At 37.8% G+C, this 27,478-nt stretch overlaps 1 protein-coding gene across 1 annotated transcript in view; it reads right to left on the bottom strand.

Moving 5' to 3' along the window:
• Tmprss11e (transmembrane serine protease 11E) overlaps positions 1-16,621 on the bottom strand; it is a 44,392-nt gene extending 27,771 nt beyond the window's left edge. Inside the window, 1 exon segment of the mRNA NM_001419628.1 lies at positions 16,565-16,621. Coding sequence (NP_001406557.1) covers positions 16,565-16,572 — 8 coding nt within the window. The 5' untranslated portion in view covers positions 16,573-16,621.
• Positions 16,622-27,478: the final 10,857 nt, after the last annotated feature.

Genomic DNA, 27,478 nt, shown 5'->3' with positions numbered 1-27,478 from the left:
TATTCTAGTTGGTAAGCAAATTCAAACACTAGAAAAAGTCAAGTCGGTGCTTGGTAAGGCTTTGGGCTATGGTGCTGGGTGTTTTGTTTTGTTTTGTTTAGCTTTTTTAACTAGCAATTTCTCATGTCTATAAATTGAGTGAAATGGGCTTCTTTCTCTCTAGAATGCTACTGATTCAATACACGAAGGAGGAACAGAATATACTGTTCTAGTGGAAGAGATCTGGGTACTGAATCCCATTTAAGAGGATTGTACATTCTGCCTTTTCATTACCAGGCTCAAAGCACTCAAACACTGAGCTGAGTTTCTCCACCTGAAGGCACAGGACTGGGTACAGGACCAAAGCAAGCTCAAGAAGCTCCTTTCAAACTGCAAAGCACCTTGCAATAAATGCTTCTTTTCTTTTTCCCTCTAGAAATCAAGAGGACTCGTTGCCTGGTGATATAAAATCATCAGGAAATATTTTCACATTGGTCCTGTTGCACAATGGTCATTGCATGTTTTTGCCTGGTCACTGAATAGGGAAAATCAGTGTTACCATCTCCACAGGATTCTGCCTGCCCCTGCTGCAGGTCAGAGGATGTACTGCCCGAGCCCAAGGGATCCTACTTGTTTCCCTCTCTTCTTCTGTGATCATCCCATGGGATGGTAGCCATGGAAACCCCAGTGTCCTCTCTCTAACCTCCTTGATTTCCCTTGTGTATGGTTCCCAACACCTGTTCCTAGAACAGCAATTACTAGAGTATAAAAATACTTTTCCAGGAGCTGCTTATTTTTTCATGCACACTTGTGCCCAAGAAGGTCCCCAGCCTGATACCTGTCCCTTCTGTACCTGGATGCTTGTTATCCATCTGCTGCAGAAGACGAGAGATGCATACAGTAGACGTAAGCAAGACTTTGTGGTTGATACGGGAAGGGAAGGGTTTTCAACAAAAGTTCGTTCGTGCCAGATAAAAAAAATATCAATGTATGCTTACTGAAAGTAGGATAGAATTGTCAGATGTATATAACTGTGCTGAGATATGAAATATGATAAGTTGTATTTGTTTGACAGTGACTTTTAATCCATATAGAAATCCACGCTAAGCACTCACTGAGGGATGAGGTCAAATCTGCTTGTATTAACATGAAAATGGTCAATTATCCATTAAGTAAAAAAGAACCATAATGGTGAATATGAATGAGGTGCCTTTTGCATTCTAAGGTTTTTAAATTGTTATATAAGTGTGTGCATAATGAAAAGTATAGGGGAACTGAATTATTAGCAGTAAAAAGTGAAATAAGAAGTGAAAGGCACTTTCATTTGAATCCATGCATGGTTTGGTTTTATGATAGATTCTTTAAACAATAATCTTTTGAATTAAATGGTGAAGAGAGAGATTTAAAAAAGAGAGAGAAAAATGGTAGTTTATAAAGAATGAAAAAATTACCGAGGCAGATCAGATCTGGTATGTGCGCGTGTGTGTGCATGTGTGTGAACGTGTGTGCATGTGTGTTCATGTGTGTGCATGTGTATGTGTATGTGTGTCACTACTGTGCCAAGACACCACGCTGGATTCCTTTCTGATCCTCACAATATCTAAGTAACTTGTTTCTTTGGTATTAAAGGAGAAGAGGGACATTATGGGACAAAAACAGAGAGAATCTAGTCAAAAATATTTGGATAAACTATTTGGAGAGTGTATTTCTGAGTATTGCCCCCAGCTTCTTTATTAAATAGTTATTCCCTGATAGATACAGTACTCTCTCATGTTTTCTCTGTATGAAAAAGAAGGATTAATATTCCCCACTCCTTACATGATGAGCTCTGCGAAGGTAAAAATGCTGTTGGTTTATTTCATTTAATCCATATGAAAAATATATACAAATGTCAGTAGTGGTCATAATTATTTAATTATTGGTAATAATATTCATGTCCACATTATTAAGACATTTGACATTTGAAACATTGTCTTTTCCTTCCCCAATGTATAACATTGTTATTCATGCCAATTAACTCAGTTTCTTTTTCCTTTTATTAAGGTATGATTTATCACTTTTGGTTACCCCTTTTTGTAATTTTTATGCCAGTTAACTCAGTTTCTTTTTCCTTTTATTAAGGTATAATTTATCATTTTTAGCTCCTTTTTTTTTGCATTGTTTTTCATGCCAGTTAATTCAGTTTCTTTTCTCCCTTTATTAAGGTATAATTCATCATTTTTAGTTACTTTTTCCCCCTCAGGAAGTCATTCAATACTAAATTGCTCTAAAGTAGATATGTTTAGAAAGTGTTCTCAAAAACATCAATAAAATGGAGGAACAAACTGCTCCTCATATCAGTGGATGCTCGTGTAGTCAGGCAGTCCATGCACAAGAATACGTAGGCAACACTTCTTTGCCACCCCAAACCCTGGCTGAATTCACCTAAATTTACTCGAAGACAGGCTTTTTGGGTCGTGATCCCATCGATAGTTTCAAACAACTAAAGTGCTTTCTCGTGTTTCTTTTCTCTTGGGGGACGTGTATAATTACGGAGGAGTTTCGTGAGCATGCAGATAAGGTACAGGTATACGCCACTGGCCTTGAATTGCTGCACGCCGAGCCCGACACTGTGTTATCAGTATCATTTCTTAATATGTCATTGTAGAACAGCACTATAAAAAGAAAGGCAGTAACAACAAACCGTGAGGGAGAGTGAAAGGTGGAGCTGCAAGCAAACCACACAGCAGTGACTAAGAAAGGAGGGTAATGCTTCTGAGGAGGGCTTGTCAGAACAAGCTTCTGAGTAGCTCAGTAAGGACTGTGGTCTGAACAACAGTGGCTCTCGGATTTCTTGATCATTCTTCCTGATGCTAAGTAGTGCAGATGTCGTCATTCCTTCCCCTTTGGATCTCAGTCATGTTCTAACAGCATGTTCATGATGTCCAGAACTTGGATATTCCTAAAGAATTATCACCAACTTCTTCAGTCGGAGTCTGAAGATTCAGATAATAGATCCTTCTGTTCCCTAGGCTCGAGTCCTCTGCCCCAGCTACTCTGTTCTGTCACTCTATCCTCAACACAGCTATAGATGACACAGAATCAAATGAGCACAGCTGTGTCCTTGTACATTTTGATTTCTAGAAATGGATATTTAAATTATGTATATTTTAATTGTCAAAATATTTTTTTATGATCTCTTCTGATTTGTTTTCAATCACTTAAAAATGTGAAAACTGTTCTTAGTTAGAACGCCATATAAAAATCAGGTAATAAATTAGAGTTAGTCCCTAAACTATAGTTTGCCATGACTGGTTAATGGATAGCCTATGAGTCAACCCTCATGATCTTTTCTGGCTGTAGTCTGGCAAATCTGTATCCCACTGCCCGGGCAATGAATTTGCTTTAGAAATTGTACGGGAAATCTCCCACCAGTATTTCACCCACCGCTTAATAAGAGTTTTCTCTTCTAGCTACCTGATCTCTGAAACAACTTCTGTTCTAGTAAAATGTCTTTTTCTAAGTGTCATGGACAATGGCTTAGTGATTAAACCCCACCCTGCTTCCCTTAGCAAGTTCTTCTCACTGCCCCCTATGTAGAGTAGCTCAGAGCCTATCCCCCTACAAAATGCTTTGGTGTGTTTAAGAGATGACTTTAAAATTTTCTGCTCTGGCTGGAGAGATGGCTTAGCGGTTAAGAGCACTGACTGCTCTTCCAGAGGTCCTGAGTTCAATTCCCAGCAACCATATGGTGGCTCACAACCATCTGTAATGAGATCTGATTGACCTCTTCTGGTGTGTCTGAAGATAACTGCAGTATACGCAGATAAATAAAAAAATAAATCTAAAAACAAAAACCACAAAAACCAAATTCTCTGCTCTGGTTTGTTTTCTAATCCTGAGAATCAATACTGACGTCTTTTTGTTTTGTTTTGTTGTTTTCTTTTTTGGCTGTTTTGATTGTTTGGTTGGCTGGCTGGCTGGCTGGCTGCTTGGTTGGTTTTGAAATAAATGTGAGCCTTGTCTCTCTGTATTAATTCTTACCCTATACTCAGGAATTGCTCATCATTCAGGAACTGAAGCAAAGTTGAGTACACGAAGTTGTAAAAGGTCATTTTTCAGTACCTCACTGTGCTGTTGGATCTTTCTCAGTGAATGTGGAGCCCACCTCAGTTTCAGGAAGTAACTCGGAATATTAAAGACAACCAAAGACAACTCAGACCTTGTTAAGAATAATTGCTAGCTCAGGAAAACTTTCATAAAGTACTTTATGTGGTGATCCAGATTTACGGGGAATGTTACTCACAGTTAAAAAATATGATTTTCCAAGTATACACTCTTTCTGCGGTAAAACTGTTACCACAGTCCATAAAGTAAAAAGGCAAATAAAAAAACATGTTTAAGGGTCATTGTACATTTTAACATCAGAACAAAAAAGAAAGGAAGGAAGGAAGAAAGAAAGGAAGGAAGGAAGGAAGGAAGGAAGGAAGGAAGAAAGAAAGAAAGAAAGAAAGAAAGAAAGAAAGAAAGAAAGAAGGAAAGAAAGGAAGAAAGAAAGAAAGCACAAGGTATTAACATCCTAGAATCTATGGCAGTAGAAATTTCCTGAGCCACTTCTTAAGATACAACAAAGAAAGCTGCAGATTTGTCTTAGAAGATAAAGTGCTTCTGCCCAAGAATGAGGACAAAGTCAGATCTCCAACACCTACACGGCCAGGCATGGCAGTAAATGCTATAATCCCAGCACAAGGAGGCAGAAACTAGAGATTTCCAGGGACTCGCTTGTCAACCATTGTATCCAGTTGGTGAGCTTCAAGTACAATGAGACGCCTTGTCTCAAAAAAGAAGAAAAAGTGAATGGCACAGAGGAAGACATCTGAGGGCACAGAGGAAGACATCTGAGGTAGAGCTCTGGCACCCACAGGTGCACACCTCCACAGCCATACACATAAGTGCACAAGCTAATTTTTTAATTAAAAAAAAATGAGTTTGGTGTGGTGGTGAGTGCCTTTAATCCGAGCACTTAGGAAACGGGTAGGCAGATCTCTGAGTCCAAGGTTAGCCTAGTCTACAGAGTCAGTTCTAGAACAACCAGGTCTACACGGAGAAACTCTGTTTCAAAAAAACCAAAATTAAAATAAATAAAAATATCAATTAATCATTTCCTTGGTGTCTGCTACATGTTTGGCAGTAGCTTAGCTTATGGGATTGTGCCTGCTTTTCCCATTCACTGCCATTGCCCAAGCTGCACTTTACATTGACAACAACTCTGATTGTTAGGAATCTTTGATTTTCATTCTCCTTATACTTCTAAGAAAATTACTTAAGTACCCAAGGTAGAAACAAAATGAAAAGCATGTGTTTGCGTGTAGAGAGTGTGCTGTCAAAGGTTATATCAGCCGGCCACAGACTAGAATTATCTGAAAGCTTATTTGAGATTAAATGCCTCCAATAAGTACCAGCTATAAGGCATTTCCCCAACTGGTGATTGATGGAGGAGGGCTCAGCCATTGTGGATGATGCCACTCTTGGGCTGGTGCTCCTGGGTTCTATAAGAAAATAGTCTGAGCAAGGCATGAGGAACAATTCAGTAAGCAACACCCCTCTGTGGCCTCTTGAATTCCTTCCCTCACTGCTTTGATGATGAACTGTTATAGAAAACTGTAGGTGAAATGAACCTTTTCCTCCCCAAGTTGCTATTGGTCATGGTGTTTCATCCCAACAATAGTAACTCTAATGAAGACAGTATGCTTTCACTCTTATTTTTAATGTGTCAGTATAAACTTTGCATCTATATATATGTGCACCACTTGCATACCTACTGCCTAGGGAGACCAGATGAGGTATCAGGTCCTCTGAAATTGGATTTATAAGTGTTGATGAGGCTGGGAGCTGAACCTGAGACCTCTATAAGAGCAATGCTCTCTAAACCGTTGAATTATCTTTCCGGCCACTATTGTTAACTTGTAATTACTCTTATAAACTAATATAAATACCATATTTCTACTTTATTCATTGATGTACAGAGCACACCTATAAAATGTCTGAAAGTATCACCTTAGTTTGTGGACTGAATTATGTGTTTAATCCCTATAACAATAATTATAAATAATTCCCATAAGGAAGCTAAAATTAAAGTGTCACCTAGTTGCCAAACAACTATTTACATTTTATTTATACAGCATCGATACAAATAAGGAAAGAAACTTTTATTTCCAGCCCTGGATATTAATTTAAAGTCTAGGGTGGGTAAATTTATCTAACAATGTTCCTATCGTAAAGATTAATTTGTCTCCCACACTGAACTGAACTGATTTATGATGGTTTATAATAGTGTGATGTGGTATGACTTCGTGTGTGTGTGTGTGTGTGTGTGTGCACGTGTGTGTGTGCGCATGTACCATTGTTATTGCTACTAACTTAAATTTGTGAATAGAAGAAGGCAACAAAATGGTATTAAAAATGTACGATGGAAATGGTTTTAAAATTATTTGCACACAAATCCTTGAGTCATGCCACAACATGGGTAGGTTTGTAGAAGATAGCCTCCAAACAAAACTAAGCAAAATGTACAACAAAAGAGGGAGAAAAGCAAATCCTTATCTGGTATCTTCTTTTTGGCACCCGTAGAAAAGAGCACAGCAGTTGTTCAGCAACACCATTTATTAAGTCTCCATCAAATGCCCAGTGTGTAATATAATGAACTTCAGTCTCTGTGATTAACATCTAAACAAAAATAGCTGCATAACACTCTTATTATGTCCCTCGATACTGGTGGTGCTAATCGCAGTTCATTAAAAGGAATTTGATAAGAAGGAAGCTCTATGAAATCAATCAGATATAAAGCACTACAATAAATTTTTAAAATATCTGACCAGGCTTTCATAATTATTATGGGAATGGCTTTAGAAGCACTATTGCATTGTAAAATATCAAAAGATTATTGAAATACTAGGCATAAAGTTAGGCTTTTAAAATATTATATTGCTTGATAAGCCAATAAGTTCTTTTTTCAAAAGATTTATTTATTTTATGTATATGAGCACACTGTTGCTATCTTCAGACACACCAGAAGGAGGCATAAGATCCCATTACAGATGGTTGTAAACCACCTTGTGGTTGCTGGGAATTGAACTCAGGACCTCTGGAAGAACAGTCAGTGTTCTTAACCACTGAGCCATCTCTCTAGTCCCCCAATAAGTTCTAAGCAGATATTTCAACAAAAATCCTACATTTAACTATTAACTTAGGCAAGCCCCATTGTCTAACCATTTTTATATTTAATCTACCATAAAACTCAGGTGATATTTCTTTCTAGTAATGCTGTTAAGACTGCATATGAAAGCATCAGACTTCATAGAAGCTTCATGTAAATGCTAGTAGTGAGTCAGTGGTGGGGACTTGATGTGATCTACATAGCCCTACGGTCAATGTCTTTATAAACTTCCCAACCAGATATGTTATGACTTAGCTTACCACAAATTGACATGCATGTTGACACTTTGCCAGACCTCTAGAAATCTATAATTATGGATAGATGGGACACAATAATTTTAAAAACTACACCATTGAATGGTTAGGTATAGATAGGATTGTACTTATAGTTAATCTATTGCTTTAGGATCACTAATGTTTACTTTCCTCAAACTCTTCTGTTCAAGATTTTTTTAAAAAATTGCCATGGAGGGACTTCAAAAACCACAATTTGTTCCAGCAGGACAAACAAAACACACCACTGCAGTCAGAGCTGGGGAGCTGTACCTCTCAATCAGGATGGGGCAGGAATTGCTAGGTGTGTCTACACTACAATGTTGTGGAGGGTTATACAGAAGGAAGGTTGAGGACCATGAGCTGGAGACTTTCCTGTCACTGGGAGCACAGAGCATCAGACAGTCAAACACTCTATGTAATGTTAACTGGGATCTACCACACCCTCATTCAGACTTTTGACCTTAGTGCCCCCTGTAAGAGTTTGCTTGACAGGGGAACTAGCTATGAACTTGAAGATCAGTGACCTGTGTCTTAGTCTTACTTGGAACAGAAATCTGAGTGTGTATTATAGTGGTCCCAATATCCCAGCCTCCAGCAATATGATGGTATATGTTCTTATTTTCTTAAGAATCAATGGGCATAAATAGAATTTATCTTAGTGTCTTTATACGACCCATCCAAAACTAATGTTCAATATCTCGAATAATCCAGAAATAATGTTTAGCATTATTATAAACAATATTCAATGTATTAACCAATCTTCATATGACTTTTCAAATATACTGTTTTTCTGTTGGCTACGATAGCAGACAATTTGACATGATTTGCAACAAGCTTAAGATGCTACAAGTATTTTTGTTTTATTTTTATCAATAGTTTTACCTTTAGGAAATGCTTATTAGAAGGAAATCTTTCAGCTGTCAATTTTAACACTTCTCAATTAATGTTTTTTAAGCTACCATAAATGTAAAATAGCGGCACCTGAAAATATTGCGTGGACACATATCAATTAGGTATCAAATCTATGAAAAGCTTATGGTTCTTGAATATTTGTTTTCTCAGCTAGTTTTGAAATCCTAGGCTCTGATAAAGCTTAAAATTGGAATTGCCAGGTGGACCTTCTAAAAGCTAAGATCTGTGTGTTAGACATAGTTTCCCAGTGAGTGGAGGAACCTATCACCAAGAAGCCTTCAAAGAACCTACAAACCCCTCTGCATCCTAAACCCTTATTTGAATTACCTGAGCAACAGTGTGTAGTTAGAGAATGCGTGGACCCTGTTTATCCTTACATGATTGGTCAAAGGAAGTGACTTTACTTAATAAATTTCTTGCCACAGACAGTAACCTGTAACATATATGGACTAATATTTAAATTTCAAGTACATGGCAAGATAGTGAAGTTGATCATTACACACATAACCATACTCATTTTAATATTAATACATTATTAATATTCTCAAATTCTTACTTACTTAAAGGAAAGAAAACTTGTCCATATGACTAAGTAGATACCAATGGAGCCTGCTGCGGTGGCTACACTCCTGATTTATATTTCATAACTAGAATACATATTAATTAATCAGAGAGTAAGTATCCTTATTAGATTGTAACAGAACATGTATGCTAATATGGAGGGAGCAGTATGGTAAAAGGAGACTAAGTAACTAATTACCAGCTTCTCATCCCATGGTTGCTGGTCTCCAGATCTGTTTTACACGAAACTAAATGAAGTATCTTACATCATCTGCTGTTATTCTTATCCTGCCTTTCCTAGTTAAATCTCACACTACTGAAATACAGAACAGATCTGTCCTGGTAATGTGATTACCATTTTATGACATATTTAAGAGAAAAGAACCTCAAGATAAATGGTTAGTAACTTTCTGGAAAATTCTTTAAAAGAAAGATAGACTGCTTTTACTCAATGTTTCCTAATAGCAATGTTATTTCTGGAATAGAAATAATAAATTTAGTACTAACATTTCAAGACATGGGCATCCCAATTAAGGATCTTCTTGCTACAGCAGATGATCATGATCAGAAGTGAGGACTTTGAATATTAATCTTCCTGACTTGTCATCTCCCCAGTCATGATCTAATGGTGGCCACAACTCTTGTCTGATAGCCCCTCTCCTGGAACTACAGCCCTTGACCATCCTGTATAGCTTTTACCTATGAGCACCAGGCCCACTGCTGAGGCTAGAACATTTTACTGTCCTTTTGGGGGTCTTATTTGTTTGTTTGTTTGGTTGGTTGATTGGTTGGTTGGTTTGGTTTGGTTTGGGTTGGGTTTTGTTAAAATTTTTTAATTTATTTACAATCCAGTCATTGCCCACCTCCACATCCCCTGCCCGCCTCCCACAATTTTCATTCCATTCCTCCTTCCCCCGTCTCTGTCTCCGATAGGATGCTGCCCCATGACCAGACCTGCCCCCTCCCTGGAGCCTCAAGGATTAGGTGCACCTTCTCTCACTGAGGCCAAATCAAGCAGTCCTCTGCTATATTGTGTCTTGGACCTTCAACCAGCTTGTGTATGCTGCCTGGTTGGTGGCTCAATGTACTGTTCCTTTTTTATGGTCCAGAATATGTTCTATCATGATAAATTTTCCATGTGCATTTGGGAACAATTTGTATTCTGCCCTTCTTGGGCAGAGTGTTTGCCACAGGTCAATCAGCCCAAATTGTTTTAGTGTTTTCAGGTTCTCTGTATCCAATCTGAGTTTCTGTACACTTGTTCTGTCAGATACAAAAAGGGAAGAGTTGACATCTCCAGGAGTAACTTTGAATTTGCCAATTTTACCTGTCAGCACTGTCTGCTTTATTTATTTGAACCTCTGTTCTGTATCAGAGACAAACACTTTTTGAATTCCTATCTTTTTAGCCAATTTATCCTTTTATCCTCATTCTAAAGTCTACTTTCTCTAAGGTTAATATACACACTTACATATACATTTTGATTAGTGTTTATGTGATATTTCATTTTTATAGTATGTTAATGTTTTTATATTATCATATTTAGAATAGTTTCTTCAACAAGAAGGTCTCCATTCTCTTACTTAATTCTATATGAAAAATCTCTTTCAGTGTGCATTTAAGTTTAATTTTGTAAATGACATTCACTTGTTTGTGGGGGTATGGAGATGAGAGGACAATTCCCAAGAGTCAGTTCTCTTCTCCCTCTATGTGTGCACAGGGGATCAAACTCAGGTCACCAGGACTGGCCTTTAGCCAGTGAGCCAACCCTTCAGCCCAATCTTTAAGTAGTTAGACCACGTACATTCAATATGATTATAGTGCATTGGATTCAGGCTGAAACCTATACTATCATGAATTTCTCTTTAAACATTCTTATGTATCTTAAAGTCCTTGAGAAAATAATAATCTGTTCTATATACACAAAAACAATAATAATCTTCTGTTACAAGCTCTGTAACTTCAAGCTAATGGTTTCCATTGTCTTTCCTAGTGTACTAAAACATGGGCTTTTGGTTTTGAACAGCCTGTATTTGTCCCTTACAGTAGCCTTCATTAGCTAGATGGCACTGGGGAAGTTGCTTGCCTCTCTGAGTCTACATTTTCCAGCCAACAAATTGAACTAATTCCATAATCCAATTCATAAGGATCTTCAATAGCAAAGAGTAAATATTTATAGCGCTCCTGGAACCTTGCCAAACAGTAAATACTCAGTGATTGTTGCCTATTCTCATTATTTCCATCTTAACAAGAGAGCAATTTGCTTTTCAAGTGCCCTCACATGTGGATGAGGGGTTATAGAAGGAAGACAGCACAACCTCCCAGACCTGGTCCTAATCCATCTTTTTTTTGACATCCAAGATCCACTTTAGGCAAAGAACAATTAGATTTGAAGACAAAAATTGTAGAATAGCCCTCATCCTGGGGTCAATATGGTGCTAAGTTCTGACGAGTCATGCACCTACATCCTGTCAGCAATGGTGAGTACAGTTTAGTGCAAGGATTAGGACACCTTGAATTCCCCAAAACCAACCCTCAATCAGGTAGGAAGTGACCAAGTGCTTATCAATGGCTTAGCTGTTTTAAAATATCATAGCTGTGTATTAATTTACTGTTTTGGGAATTTTCTTGATTAGAAAAGTTGGGATGCAAAGATAAATGAAGTCTTTAAAAAGACAAGGAAAATTAACTCTGCTTCTCCAAGGGAGTAGTTAGGAGTCTGAGGTTGATAACATGATAGAGACAGAAGGGAGGATGAGAAAACAGAACTAAGGTAAAAACATGCATGTTAAACCTTCAACCAATCACAGACTCGAAGGTTTAGAGGACTCAGCCTCACAAATCTTGGTTTCCCTATATGTACTGCCATCTAATATTAAATTTAGCTGCTTACAGGGTTGCTATAAGGCAAGAAATGACAAAATATATGTTGGATATATAATAGATATCAAATATCTATAGGGGAGTGTTTTTTTTTTATTCCTCCTTCATGGATTTTCAGTTAGCTAGGATGGATAAGCTCAAGAGAGCACTTGTTAATAGCAATGTATCATGTGCATGAAAAATACTGAAAGTAGATTTTACCTGTTCTCATACACACAAAGATAAGTCTACACGAAGTACTGTGAGTGTTCATTTGCTTAATTTAGCCATCCTGTGATGTTTAAGTATTTAAGTCAACATGTGCATAATGCTAATTATTAAGAAGGCCATCTATTTTTATTTAAGTTCTAATAGTATTAGTCATAACAACAATTCCTGGACCATAGAGCTAGCCCACACTAATCTGTCCTCTCCTCCTAAACTATGCAGAGAACACAGGTGCACTAGAAGGTCAGATTCTATCTCCAGTGCTAACTGACTCACCCATTTCTATGGCCATATGCAAATTATCTCCTCTGGCAGAGCTGTGTTACCTGTGTAGAATGGAACTTCCGTGCTTCCTGTGGCAAAGGCTGATTTTAAAGAACATTCATTGGGTAGCTGAAGCACTCTTTGAAAATATATAACTTTTCTATATCTTGGCACAGGAAGACAACTGAACTATCCTAGAGGGCATAGATGAAAAGAAAAGGCCCTGTGAGAACGGGTCAGCACTATAAGTAAAGCACAGGCTTTAGAGTCTTATAGACTTGCCTGTGTTCATTTCAGTTCTGTCATCCATTAACAATTGAAAAAAAGAATAAAACAGTAAGTCTCTGAGCATCCACCTACAGAATGGGTACAAATTAGCCATAGGTTGTTATAAAGTTAAACACAAGTAATATTTTACAATGGAAGGTGCTACATAGTACCATACTCAAATGATAGCAATTATTGTTTTGTTCTACTCTGACTCAGATTTAACTTTACACAAAGTGCAAAAATCCCTCTGTGTTTACTTAGTCAGCTTCAAAATACGTATATCACCTGACATCTTCAGATGAAATGTGGTGAATTAGAATGTAATGCTGCTTCAGTGGTATTTTGGATTTCTCTAACAAAACTACTTATCTTCCTAGAATTACTATTTGAAAACTCTGAGAATGAGCCCTTGCGTGCAAGCCAGGTATGTCCTTGAGGACGGTGAGGCTTGCAGTCTTAGCAAGAAAATATGCTGGAATAAATTCTAGCTTGTTCTGTTTATTGAGCTGAGGTTTCAATATATTGCCCAGGATGTTCAGGAACTTGTGAGCCCAAACAATCGTACAATCTCAGCTTCCTGGAGAGCAACTCACCCAACAGGGGTAACTCATGTAGTTCTTCAAAACCCTAACGCTGACAGAGCCACAGAACGTCTATGGAACCCATTTTTCCACATAATACCTCAGGAGAGCTACTTCACAGCTAGAGGGTTCTATATACTATCGTACTTGGATAAAAAACTTGGTGCTGGTGTTTCCAGTTATTCCCTCTTTAATTCCCTAAAATAAGCAATCTTATTTTAGGAGAAAAGACGGTTGCAGTTAATTCTGACCAATGAATTCATTTGCAGAAAACAGTCATGTCGTCAAAGTGCTAGGCTCACAGCCACTGATCACCTTTAAGACAGTGGGGACATGGAAATTAGGTCACGTGTTCCTGTTATACAAGAGAAAACTTTAGCCAGCAGTAAGGTGCTCAGTTAATCCTTTAAAGATGTTTAGAAACCCATATGTGGAAGTAAAACACCATTCCAGCACGTCCTTCTTAGCACATGTGTAGACAATTTCACGTTGGCTTTACGTACCAGCCGTCTCTTGACCTACGCATTCATTGTGTGTGTGTGTGTGTGTGTGTGTGTGTGTGTGTGTGTGTGTGTGTGTGTATGTGTGTGTATGTGTGAGAGGGGTACACACATACATATTGGAAAGCATAACAGAAAAGCTTTTCTTCCATTTCTGTAAAGCATTCCAATGGCTGGAGGGTCCTTAGGTTAGCACCTGTGATAGACATTCTGGGATAGACATTCTGGGATAGGTAAAAGGGCCAAGACTTCCAGACTACAAATATAGCTACTAGTGAGCCTGGAACATTCGACCCACATCACCTTATCTTTTGAAGGGAGTGATAACAGCAGTCATTCAGGATAGAATTACTCAACGAAGTACATTTTACAAGATACACATTCAGGCTGAATCCCAAAGAAAACTTACTAAAAGCCTTTTTATGAATAGAACTGATCTAGAAACGAGTGCATCTTAAACCCTGGGAGCACAAATATGTCGCAACTCTGAACCTATCTGTCAACAAAAAAACCCTTTCAATGTCACTCCTGACTAATTTCAGGGTGTGGCGTAGTTTTACAGTGGCGAAGTTTTTCCTGTAAACAAGAAAATGAAAATGAGACTGTTTCCTCTGTGTTTGACATGAACTACGCAAATCTGTCTGTACTTGCCCTTCAGATTCCATACATTCTGAAATTACTGCCTCTTCCTTAATCATCACCAGCCTGCATAAATCAGTGTTCATCTCCCTTGAAGGGAAAGGTAACCAGGGAGAGAGCACCGCCCACTACGATATAATTATATCAATTTAAATAAAGCTGAGGCTGACTTCGTTTTAATAACAACTGTCTCACCTATGCTTTGTTTTTGTTCCAGCCTCACCGGTTCCTTTCCTTTTTATGTGTACTGCGCTTCTTTTTTTTCCTCCCAAACATAAGGGACTTCAAATTTCCTTTGGGCAAATGTTCAATGTTTGGGCAAATGTACATGGGGCTAAATAGCTCTATTTTTAATAAGTGTTTATTGATTCTAATAGGAGGGGTTACATGGGCCACTCTTTGAGGAGTAGTTCATAATTAAAGTTATACTTTTTGTTTCATTTGAAGATTACTCATTTCACTTTCAGCTCTCTAAAAAAGTATATTAATTCCTATGAGTTTAAGCCATTTACTCTAATTCTCATTATCATCAGTTATTGGTAAACACATGTAAGAAAATAACATTTAAGGAATACCTTCACTTCCCAACCTCCTCCTATAGCCTGACCCAGCTAGGGTTTTCTCTCTCGGCCTTGGTCCCTTCATGCCAGTGGATACTATAACTATTTAAAGGAAACTGCAGGGTAAGAGGAAGATGCTTCACCCAGTCCAAATTATTTTCTCACCCCTAAATTTCTTAAGTTCGTGATTCTCATTTAGCTGGAACACGGAGAAGACTGTCAGAATCTGGCAAGAGAAGAAGGTGGCTGTAAAGACCGCTCTCCTGCTACATCTTCCATGGTTTCCTAACAATGAGCCAAAGCCCTCAAACAGACATTATCAGCATGCGCAAACCCTTACTGAGCAAAGGTGTGTGATAAGCCGGCCCCTCTCCGCCTCAGCCCATTCCCCTGGTCTTTCGTCCACTAGTCCCCCCATTTCTTCATCGATCGCTCTATCAGCCACACACTGTCCAGATCAGAAAGATATTTTTTATTGTCAGTTGGTTGGGGATTTTTGTTTGTTTGTTTACTTGAGAGGTAATCTCCATCCTTTCTGAAACAGGACTTTAAAAACTTAGCACATCTTCTCTTGGAAATTTAGATTGATTTTAGAAATACGGTTCGCAGCCAACGTCCCCTTCACCACAGCCTCTCCACATGTTTAGAACGAAGTTCAAACTCAGTCAGCTCTAACACAGGCCAGAGCTGAGAAGCCAGGATGGCGAATGCGATCAAGACTGTGCTTTTTTCTGTAAAGTTAAGTTCTTAGAGTGAATAAGGGGAAGAAGAAAAGACACAAAAAACATTGCAAAAGGCAGACATCACTATATTTGTAAGATCTGGGGCTCTTAATGCCCTCCTTGTGAGACTAGAGGAATATTCAAATTCTCCTAAAATACCTGTAGCACTACCAGTGACGAAACTGGGCTTTTTCCTTATGTAGTGACAGCATAGATTCCACTGAAATTTCTATAGTTTCTTCTCACAGTATAAATGAAAGAGTCTTACCCATGAAAGTATAAACCAAAAAGGGTTTGCCAATACCTCCGAGAAAATAAATTTTCATGTAAAACTAGGGATGATAATTTTGATACCAAATTATGAAATTAAAACATTACTATTTTGGTTCTAGCATTGAAAGGAAACAACAGAGGAGTTTAGTGTGGTGAGGTATATTGAAGTTATGTGTTGTGTGTGTGTGTGTGTGTGTGTGTGTGATGCTGACGAGTGAACCCAGAGTCTCTCACCAGCCAGGTAAATGCTTCACCCCTCAACTACTATACCTCCATAATTGGATTTATTTCTAAAACTCCAATTATGACAATTTACCTATTGAAAGCAGTCATCTTAAGTTGCTTCTTATGATCCCAAAATATTTTATTCCTTTTAATTTTAGATTACTTAGAGAAGCAATTTTGACCCCCATGATCTCACATTTACACTTCTTGTATACACTCTGTGGAATAAGTGTATTTTTCCATAAGACCAATAAAGCCTAAATTAGATAAAACATAGTATTCTTCCCAAAACAAGCAAGTACAACCCTGTCTCCTTCACGTTTTGGAAAGCCCTTCTGAGCTCGAACAGACAGCAAGAAAGGAAACACTCCTATGGAGAGAACAAGAACCTGCTTGACACAATGTCCTCTAAAACCCCAAAAGTGATAAATACAGTCAGATGCAGATCCACAAGCCCTTGAGTGCCTTAGACCACTGTAGACTACAAGCTACTAGGCAAAAAGGAGACAGGAACTCACCGATACATTGCTGACCAGCAAGTCACGAGTCCTGTGGTGACTGGTCCGTGACTGAGTGTGTTCCTCAGCTCACCGGTGGCTTTGTAGGCTAATGTGAGGTGAAGAAAGAAGTCACTGATGATCCATAGAGAACCAGTCTGGCAAGACTTGGCTAGTGTAGAGACTCTGTGAGTGACTAGTGTGACGGAGGCACTTTTTATAGGAAGCAACAAGAATTATTTATAAGCACTTTCTAGGAGTAAGGAACTCAAAAGCTATCATCTAGAGCTACTTTAAAGTATTAACAGGATGAAATTTTTAGATAATTAAATCTATCTTAAAAAGCAAAATTAGAGTTATGGAGCTTCCTGTGAAGAAGCCATGGTTTAATTAAGTTAAATAAACCGCTGGACAAGGACTAACACCAATATATTTTTTTAACTAGGCTGACACATTTTTCTACTCAGTCAAGCATATAAATGAAAGTTTCCCTTTGGAATTAGCTATAAGCCCGTTTTGGAAATGCATCAGAGATTAGAAAAACATTAACATCTTAAAACTATGTGTCATTGTTGCTCTAGAAAAGTCAAGGCATTCACAAATACTAATCTCAATTAAGACGGTCTATTTCTTTCATTTTATTAGAACCCAGCACATTGCCTAACTCACCTTGTCGTTTGTTGTGGAAATTTGTCAATGAGTTCTTCTGTAACGGAGAAGACGTAGTTGAGACGTAGCCTGCAAGTTGCTTTGTTTAATCCCCATAAAGCAGATTAGTTGTTCCTCTCTGTGCTCTTGTGGTATTATAACTCTATAATACCACATACTGTACAGGAGGTCTTTTTCTATTGTCACTCTACTCAGTTATAAAAATTTAACAGAAAGGACTCTGTTATAGCACACATAGACTCTTAAAACTGTATACGGAAAGGAAAAAACTGTGCTTTATAATACGACATCTATAGTTATCCCAGGGCTCAAACAAGGGCAGAAGTCGAGAGTCATGATGAGGAATGGGGTTGGAGTCCTTCGGGCAGTATTGCAAGGACCCTCTAAGCTGGACAAACTGTCCCTGGGTCTTCAAAGATGTACTCATTTTCAAAACCCTCCCATTTGGGCTGGGAACTATGCAAAAGAGGAGGTAGGGCAAGTGTAAGAGACAGGGTAAACAGAGGATGCCAAGTAAACAAGGCCTTTCTACCATAGTAGGACTAATGCACATATGCACTGACAAAGACAGGCTCAGCTAACAAAAGTCTCATGACTTCTGTTTTTTCCCCAGAACTACATTTCAAATGCAAATAAATGTCTCTAAGGTTTTGTATACGTGGCTGTCCGTATACCTAGAAATAAAGATGCAGAAAATGAGCAGACACCTCGACTTTGCTTAAACACTATGAAAACAGGTTTCAACAAAATCAGCCAATGTGGGTCAGCAAACAGACTTAAATATATGTCTGTTTAAAGATATTAAAAGATAATTGCAATATGTTTGCTTTGTCTTCAGGTCACTCAAATGCCACAGCATGGCATGGGGAGATGGATCAGTAGGACCTGAATTCTGATCTCACAATATAAAAACTGAGTAGTGTCATATACTGTAAGCCCAGTACTGTAGGGTGGTAAAGGGTTACAGAGACAGAAAGACCTCTGGTGCTTGGTAGTTGGCCAGTCTAATAAAGGGTAAGTTCTGGGTTTATTGAAATACCTACCTCAGGGTTGGGGATTTAGCTCAGTGGTAGAGCGCTTGCCTAGCAAGCGCAAGGCCCTGGGTTCGGTCCTCAGCTCTGGAAAAAAAAAAAAAAAAGAAAGAAATACCTACCTCAAGAAAATAATGTGGAGAGCAATGGAGTAAGAAGGCACTTGATGTTGACTTCTGGCTCCTAGAGGCAAACACCTCACTTATACACACACCAAAGCAATGACGCTATAGCACATCAAATTTTGTGAAATAGTTAACAATTTAGTAAAACTTGAAAATGACGAGGAAAAGGGGAGAGGTTAAATTACTACATGCTAAGGCTCCACTGAGTGGAGAATTGATGAATTGAGGCATGTTTATAGTTACTCTTAGAGTTCTAGGATATAAAACTGTGTGAATTGTTTCAAAATTATCTCCAAGGGAGACTAAAAAGAACGTTACTTAGAGTAAGAGTTTGGGTTTGTTGTTTTAGGATTTATTTGTTTTATTTTATGTAGGTGAATACACTGTCGCTCTTTTCAGACACACTAGAAGAGGGCATCGGATCCCATTACTGATGATTGTGAGCCACCATGTGGTTGCTGGGAATTGAACTCAGAACCTCGCTCTTAACTGCTAAGCTATCTCTCCAGTCCAGTCCAGTCCAGTCCAGTCCAGAATTTTGGTTTTCATTCAAATACTTTTTTTTTTTTGGAAATCATTCTGCCCTTACATTCTAAGCCTTGGAATGCAGAAAATGTGCACGCATAACCTTTTACCCTGGCATGAATCAGTTATGACTGTCACAATGTATGCAACAGTGAAATCAGGACTCAAGAGACTCTCGGTGTAGGTGAGTCTCCTGGAGGCCCTTGGTAGACATATTGCATTGCATAACAAGTAAAGTTACCAGCTTGACCACAGGAACTTTTATCAGCCAACAAATTGTTACATTGTCCTTCCACACACTTAGCAATTTGAAAGCAATGACCATCTGGTGTCACAGTTTCAGAAGTATAGTGCCACTATGGCTAGCCAGGAATGATGCTTATCACAGCCTAAATACCCCCTCGCTTGTACCAAGTTCTTTAATGCTAGAAAATATGATTAAATTTTAATGACACCTGTGATACCTATGATTACCGATAATAATCTGATTAATTTCTGGAAACCATTAAAATCACCATGAGGTTATAGCGCTGTGATAGTAAAGCGATGTTTTTTACTGGTCAGTTTATTGAGATGTATGCTGGATGTTGACCAATATTGTTAAACTAAGTGAGTGAATTAGATATCTGAGTAAGCGAAGATGTTACCATTTGTGAATCCACTCCTTTCCTTTTATGTATAAATGTATAGATGATGTTAAAATTGAGAAATCAGAGTAGGAGAGATGATCCAGCAGGTAAAGACACCTGCCACCAAGCCTGATGACTTAAGCTTGCTCCTCAGGGAAGAGACACTCCTCCAAAGTGCATGACGACTTAGTCATACCATAAGTAAATGTAGGAAAAAGTGGAAAATCAAATGTGATCTAGAGCTGCTTTAAGACATTTGCTTTGATAGAGGCATAACTGGCTTTAAACTCCTTGGAAGTAAGAAAGCATGGGAAATCAAGTTACACAGTTTCATTCTTGAAGGAATAATGAAAAAGGACACTAGAAGAAAAAAATCTGTCATTAAAGGTGGAACAGGAATATGGGAACAAGTCCTGACTGAGCGACCCCTCCTCCCTCCACTAATTAACTTCCACAGCTTTGCTCTCTCGTTAGGAGATAAGGGTGGTGAATATCTCACATATTCATGTGTGTGTGTGTGTGTGTGTGTGTGTGCGCGCGTGTATAAGACCTAAGTCTTTTGCCAATTAAATCCAGTTCTGTCTATCACTAAGATTCGGGCACTGGGAGATCTTCCTGATGGTACATGTGGTTTTCTATAGACAGTGTTCACCCTCACTGTAGTCATCAATCTACTGCGGCTTTTTTTTTAAACCTTTTCATAACATATAATTTTATTGAATTAATCAGTTAAAACAATTTTGATGGCACCTTTATGATTTAGCAAAGAGAGGGAATTATTTTATCTCCTCTTTTATCAGATGGATACCTTAATTCTTTTATCTTCCTTCGTTATCTCTCTGAGTATTCTAAGACTATGTGAAGAAGCACAGGTTATGGTGGGGATACCTGTGCCGTTTCTCCCCACAGAGAGAAGAATATAACTTCCCTGCATTTTGTATGATACCAGCTCATTTTAGTTCATTGCTGTCTTATAATGTAACTTGTTAAGAGTTTTTATTATGAATTTATGGTGAATGTTGCCAAATATTTTTGTCTACATTTACTAAGATGGTCATAGGGTTTGGGCCTTTCATTATTTAATATGATTGCAATATTTATTGATTTGAATATGCTTAATGGTCATCACATCCATTATACTGAATATGCCGTTGGACTTGGTTTTTCCATGTTTTAAGCATTTTATTTCTGTATTTATCAGGGCTACTAGAACATAGTTTTCTTGCATGTTCTTTGGCTTGCATGTTTCTTTCATGCTGGCTATCAAGTAGCAGTAATTCTGAAGTTTAAATTGAGCTTACAAATAGCCCATCCTCTTTAATTCTTTTCAGAAGCTCTTGTGGAGGAAGGCTGACACTCAAGCTCTTTGTAATCAGGTCCTCAGTTTTGACGGGATGTTGTTCTTCATAACTTAAGTCTTTTCTGTACTACTTGTCTTTTTATATTTTCTATTTCCTCTTAGATCTGTCTTAATAAGTTGCATGTGTCCAGAAATCCATGCCTGTTATCCCTGATGGATGTTGATAGTTCTGTGGTATCAGCTGTAATCCTCCTCTTTTATTACGTCTTCCTTGTTGCCTGGCAGAAGGATTATCTATTATGTTATCATTTGAAACAGCTTTGGTGTTACATTTTATATTTATTTTTCTAATCTCTATTCTGTTACTCTTTGGTATGATTTTGATATTTTCCCTTTCTTCAAAGATGGAAATTGTTTCCGTTTCAACTACTTACTTGAAATATGTTAGCCTGTTCCTGTAAATTTGTTCTTTTTTATATTTTGTATTTGTGTTATAATTATCAGTATTATCACTGTTTGTATGTGTTCTATATCTTTTTTTATCCCAAGCCATTTTCTGATTTTTCCCTTTAAATTATTCTTTGACCCAGTGACTGCCCAGCAGTTTATGATTAGTTTTCAAACATTTGTGAGTTTTTCAAGATTTCTTCTGTCATACATGTAAACTTTCATTGTATTGTGGATGAATAGATATGCTGATATGTTTTTAGGCATAATAGATTTATTAGGACTTTCGTGGTGCTCTAACCTATAATCTTTCCTGGATTGTTCTCTGCATATCTATTGCAGTTAATTGGAATGTTTTACAAATATTTGTTAGACCTATGTTTTCTAAAGTATATATAAAGCAAAGATTTATTATTATTATTATTATTATTATTATTATTATTATTATTATTATTATTATAGGTATTTCTTTCCAGATCATCTTCCCTATTGTTTTCTTACAGCCTATGAGTCCCTTAAGATCTATAAATGTATGCTTCATATTATACTTTGGTACTCAGATATACATACATACATAGTGATGCCTCTCTCTTCTGAATATTACTAATATTTTGTATACATAAACCTTTGTCTCTTTCACAAATTTGATTGCATGTCATTTTATGTGCTAGGTCAAGAAATATAAATTTGTGCTGATTTTAATGTGCATTGAACTCCTGTTTTCTTCCTTTAACTTTCAGTCTATGCACATGTTCATGTAAAGTGAATCTCTTGTAGGCAGCAAACAGTAGAGGGTATTTTATTTATATTAAACTACATGCTGCATTGTGTGTGTGTGTGTGTGTGTGTGTGTGTGTGTGTGTGTGTGTATCTAAAATTGGACACCTGTACAACTGAGCATGTGTTTTGAAAGTTAGGGCATCATCTGCTGTTCGTCTTTATCATGTATCTTCTTTCAGGAAAAAACCCTTGCTTGGTTTTCATGAGTATATCTGTTGAGCTAGCAAGTGAACTCCCAGAGCTTCTCTGTGCCCCACCTATCATCCCAACATGTCAGTGTTGTGATTAGATTGTGTATAAATTCACCTGGCCTATGTAGATTCTGGGTGTAGTGGCTTGTTTTGTGTGTCAACTTGACACAAACTGGAGTTATCACAGACCAAGGAGCCTCTCTTGAGGAAATGCCTCAATGAGTTCCAGTTGTAAAGCGTTTTCTCAATTAGTGATCAAGGGTAGGAAGGCCGGCTTTTGATAGCAGCCCCTGTACCTACTCCTTCAGCATCTGGAGCGTCCCCTTCCATATCCTCTGTCCTGGCTCTACTCTGATCTTATTTTCTAGAATTTGTTTTCTTCTGATTTTCTTAGTTTCCCTTTGTATCGCTTCCCTCATGTCTATGCTCACAAAGCAACTACTTGAGAGAGTCCTGAACACTCAGCAAAAGTAGCCTTTTCCAGACTCTACAGTGATTCAACTTGATTTGTTATGTATAAATATAAATAGATGGTTTATATTTATGCTACATATATTATATATACACACCATGTGGTATATATATTGTAATATATAATTATATACACTATAATATATATGCACTATCTAGTATATATATAATACAATTTATAATTATATATATACTATAATATATAACTATATAGTGTATATATAAAATACATAATATGATATATAAGCACTATGATACATATAGTTTACTTCACCAGGATGCAGCTGCATCCTTCCTTAGGTCTGTACCCAGAGTTTAGACAGTGCCTAGTATAAGTGCTCTAAGAAAAGAAAGTACTTGTTTTATGGGCAAGGATGTAGCTTAGTGATAGAATCTTTGCCTAACCTGTACATTGGGTTCAATCCTCAGCATCACACAAAAAGAAAACGATTTGTTGCATGTTTATTTGCATGCAGTATATTCGTGGGGTGATGGAAAGCTGTCACACTGCAGGAAAGTAGACATGAGTAACACTTGTGGGTTATTTACCTTGTCCTGTCTCATGTATTTTCCAGTCTAATCTTCACTATAATATTATACATTGGGTGTTATTAATTTTGTTGTCTCTTTGCTGAAAAAGGAACAGAAGTAAGGGGCCTAGAGACATGGCTCAGCGGTTAGGAGCACCGACTGCTCTCCCAGAGGTCCTGAGTTCAATTCCTAGCAACCACATGGTGGTTCACAACCATCTGTAATGGGATCTGAGCCCCTTTTCTGGTGAGTCTGAAGACAGTGTACTTGCATACGTAAAATAAATAAATCTTAAACAACAACAATGACGACAAAACAGAGATAAGAGTTAACCTAGGTTACACAATGGACTAGCTATGATTGTGGCCAAATTCTAGCATGTAGCATATGCTATTAACAACTGTATACTAATACGGCATGTATAACTTCCAGATCAATGGCCTCCCAGTTTTAAAGTACTTTTAACTTAAAAAATAAGAGCATCACTTTTGGATAGTGTTCCTTTTTTTTTTTTTTTGGAGCTGGGGACCGAACCCAGGGCCTTGCGCTTCCTAGGTAAGCGCTCTACCACTGAGCTAAATCCCCAGCCCCAAGAGCATCACTTTTATGAACCAAATTCGGATTTATTAAATAAAACACTTCAGGGTTTATTAAGATAGAATATAGTATACAATCAGGGGTAAGCATGGGCATTAAGAAGATAATTAATATTTAAGATCATTAGTATGTACCTAAGGCAAGGGATCTTCTTCAGTAAAAATGTAAGGCCACAATGTGTTATTGTAAACAGCTAAACAGAAGGCAAACATGTATAAATTAATATTTAAATTGGGATGCATTGGCTATGCAAGGTTCAATACTACAAAATTTTTATTTGCTTAATTTTTAAATTTTATTTGCCTAAATTTTACACAAAATCAGGTTGAAGAAATGGTTCGACGGTTAAGAGCACTAACTGTTCTTCCAGATGTCCTGAGTTCAATTCCCAACAACCACAATGGTGGCTCACAACCATCTGTAATGAGGTCTGATTTCCTCTTCTGGTGTGTGTGAAGACAGCTACAATACACTCATATAAATAAAATAAATAAATTTTGTTAAATTTACACAAAATCTCATTCTTAAAAAGAGAAAGTAATATACCTTTTAAAATATAATGATTTAGTACATGATAGATTGAAAGTTGTTTTTCTTATATTAATTCTTCCACCCCTAATCAACAACCAGTGATAATGAGATGACTTCTGAGAGAGGAAGAATCATTTTTCTGTAAGCAGATGGGTCCTTGTACACTGACCACACTCCAACAGATGGCTCCATACTAGGATGTACATTGTATACCGTATATTATATATCGTAGATGGGAGTATATTATAGCATAGACTGGGAGAAGAAGATGATGATAACAATGGTGATGAAGGGTGTCTTTTTTATTTTCTTGCATTGAAAGCAGATTGATTTCCATATAACAGGTACTGATTATGTTTTTCCTTCCCTCTGCTCCTCCCAGTTTCTCAGCACCTCCCTTCCCATCTGGATAAAATTCTCTTCTGTCCCTCATTACAAAACAAACAGGTTTCAAATGGATAATAATAAAATAAAATATATGATAGTGAGATAAACCAAGCACATTGGAATAGAACAAAACGAACAGGAAAGAAAAGGGGTCAACGAAAGGCACAAGAGATAGATATAGACACAGAGACCCACCAGTTTGCGTATTCGGGATTCTTGTCACACACACACACACACACACACACACACACACACACACACACACACACACATACACACAGGGGCCATAATATATATTAATATATATGCAAAAGACATGTATGGTTAAAAATGGAAAAAACTAAATACAATAAAAATTAAAAGGGAACCCCCAAAGACGCCACCGAATTCATTTTTCTAGTTGCCATTTACTGTTGTGGATATGGTATACTCTTAAGAGTAGTGTGTGTTCCCAGTGAGGCTCCCTTGTAGTAAACTAATTTTTCATTGGCAACTTTTTATTTCATCAATTAGAGATGGCTTCTGGGTTAGGGGTGAAGGCATGTGATGGGTGGTTTTCTGTCAACTTCACACAAACTGGAGTCACTGGAGAGAAGGGAGCCTCACCTGAGAAAATACCTCCTTAAGTCTCGGCTGCGGACAAAACTGTAGGGCCTTTTCTTAAGAAGTAATTGATGTGGGAGGGCCCGGTCTGTTATGCATTCAGCCATCCTTGGGCAGATGGTCCTGGGTTCTACGAGAAAGCAAGCTGAGCAGGCCAGTAAACAAGCACTCTGTGGGCTCACTGTCAGTTCCTGCCTTTAGGTTCTTGCTCTATTGAATTCCTGTCCCGACTTCCTTCAGTGATAAACAGTGATGTGGAAGCATAAACCAAATAAACCCTCTCCTCTTCAAGCTGCTTTGACCATGGTGTTGTATCACAGCAGTAGTAACGAGAACAGAACGTGTGTCCACTTCTCCTTGCAGCTCTAGTACTCCATCTGGTGCATACTGACTGGTGAAAGCCTTGTGCACTCTGCCTCTATTCTGTGAGTTCACACGTCTGCCTATCCTGCTGAATTTAGATGGTCGTCTTTCCTTGATATCCTCCATTCCTTTCTCTCTCACACTCTTTCAGTCTCCTCCTCTGTAGAGTTCCCTCACTCCTGTAGAGAGAGATCTTATGGAGACATCCCATTTATGGCTAAGGGTTCCAAGGTCTAAGGTCTCTCATTCTCTGCATGTTGTCTTGCTATGGGTATCTGTATTAGTTCTCATCTGCTGCAGGAGGAAGCATCTTTGATGATGACTGAGCAGGGCACTGATCCATGAGTACAGCAGAATGTCATTGGGAGTCATTTTATTGATCTGTTTCTGCAGAAAATAAGTAGTATTTGGGTTTGCCCTAGATTCCTGGAATACCTAGTCTCGGGTGCTATTTACAAGAAAAATGGATGCAACTAGAAAAATTAGCCAGACCTAGGTACCCCAGACCTAGAAAGACAAGCATGGTATGTATTCATTTATATGTAGACATTGGTTGTTAAATCAATGGTAACCAAGACATAATCTGTAGAAGTTCAGATGTTAGGAATGGAGTAAGCAACAAGAGATGACAAATCTTGTTAGAAAAAGGAAATAGAATAGACCGTTATAGATGTATTAAGGGGGAACTGAAACAAGAGGATCAAGTTGGGACAGAAGGACAAGGGAGATAATACAAGGATAGACAGTGAAAATTAAAGGTCATTTGAGGGGTAGTATAGAAACCTAATATAGTAGGCACTTCCTAAAGTATATACATACATGAAGGTGGTCTAAATAAAATAACAGCAAAAACAAAACAAAACACAGAGGAGACAGAGCCCCGACTGGCCATCTCTTGTTACCAAATGAAGCTTCCAGTACCAGGTTTAAGTTACATCTGCATGACCTTTGAGCAAAGGGGTCCCACAGAAATCTTAGCAGCAGGTGTGTCTGAAGACAGCTACTGTATATTCATGTAAATAAAATAAATACATCTTTTTAAAAAAATTACCTCACAAATAAAATGTCACACAAGGGAGGTACAGTAGGATTGTTGACTATAAGTTCAAAGTAATCATTTTATCTGTATTTTGTTCTAGTTTAAAGCAATCATAGATTAAAGCAGTAGTTTTATATCTTCATAGCCTTCCTTTATCATGGACACCTGCGGCCTCATCCTTGGACCTGACCTAGAATTAATGTTTTCTTTGATCATTAATTTGTTCCAGGCCTATTTTTCTTCCTAGTACAATTTATGTACTTGTAACATATGAAAGCTTATTGAACTCCTTCTCATGTAGCCTTTATTTACTATTCTATAAGGAGGGGGAACATTCCATTCTTGATTCTAAATTTATTGCATCCTTTTTGGCTTAAAACAATCTAAACACCATCTCCTTAAGCTTTTTATCAATTACTCTAACTTTCTGAAACTATTTGAATTGAATCAGGAATTCTATAAAATTATTAATTCATCATAACAGCATTAATTCATGAAAGTTCATCTTCATGTTGATCTGCAGGAAAAAAATGTATTTATTTAATGTATATGAGTGGACTGTAGCTGTCTTCAGACACACACCAGAAGAGGGAATCAGATTCAGGACAGATGGCTGTGAGCCACCATTTGGTTGCCGGGAATTGAACTCTGGAAGAGCAGTCAGTGCTCTTAACCACTGAGCCATCTCTCCAGCCCAGAAAGGGTCTATCTTTGCC

This window comes from Rattus norvegicus, chromosome 14, assembly GCF_021556685.1.
Source record: "Rattus norvegicus strain SHRSP/BbbUtx chromosome 14, alternate assembly SHRSP_T2T, whole genome shotgun sequence".
Taxonomy (NCBI): Eukaryota; Metazoa; Chordata; class Mammalia; order Rodentia; family Muridae; genus Rattus; species Rattus norvegicus.
The sequence above is the reverse complement of the archived record's forward strand: the minus strand, read 5'-3'. Positions and strand labels throughout refer to the sequence as shown.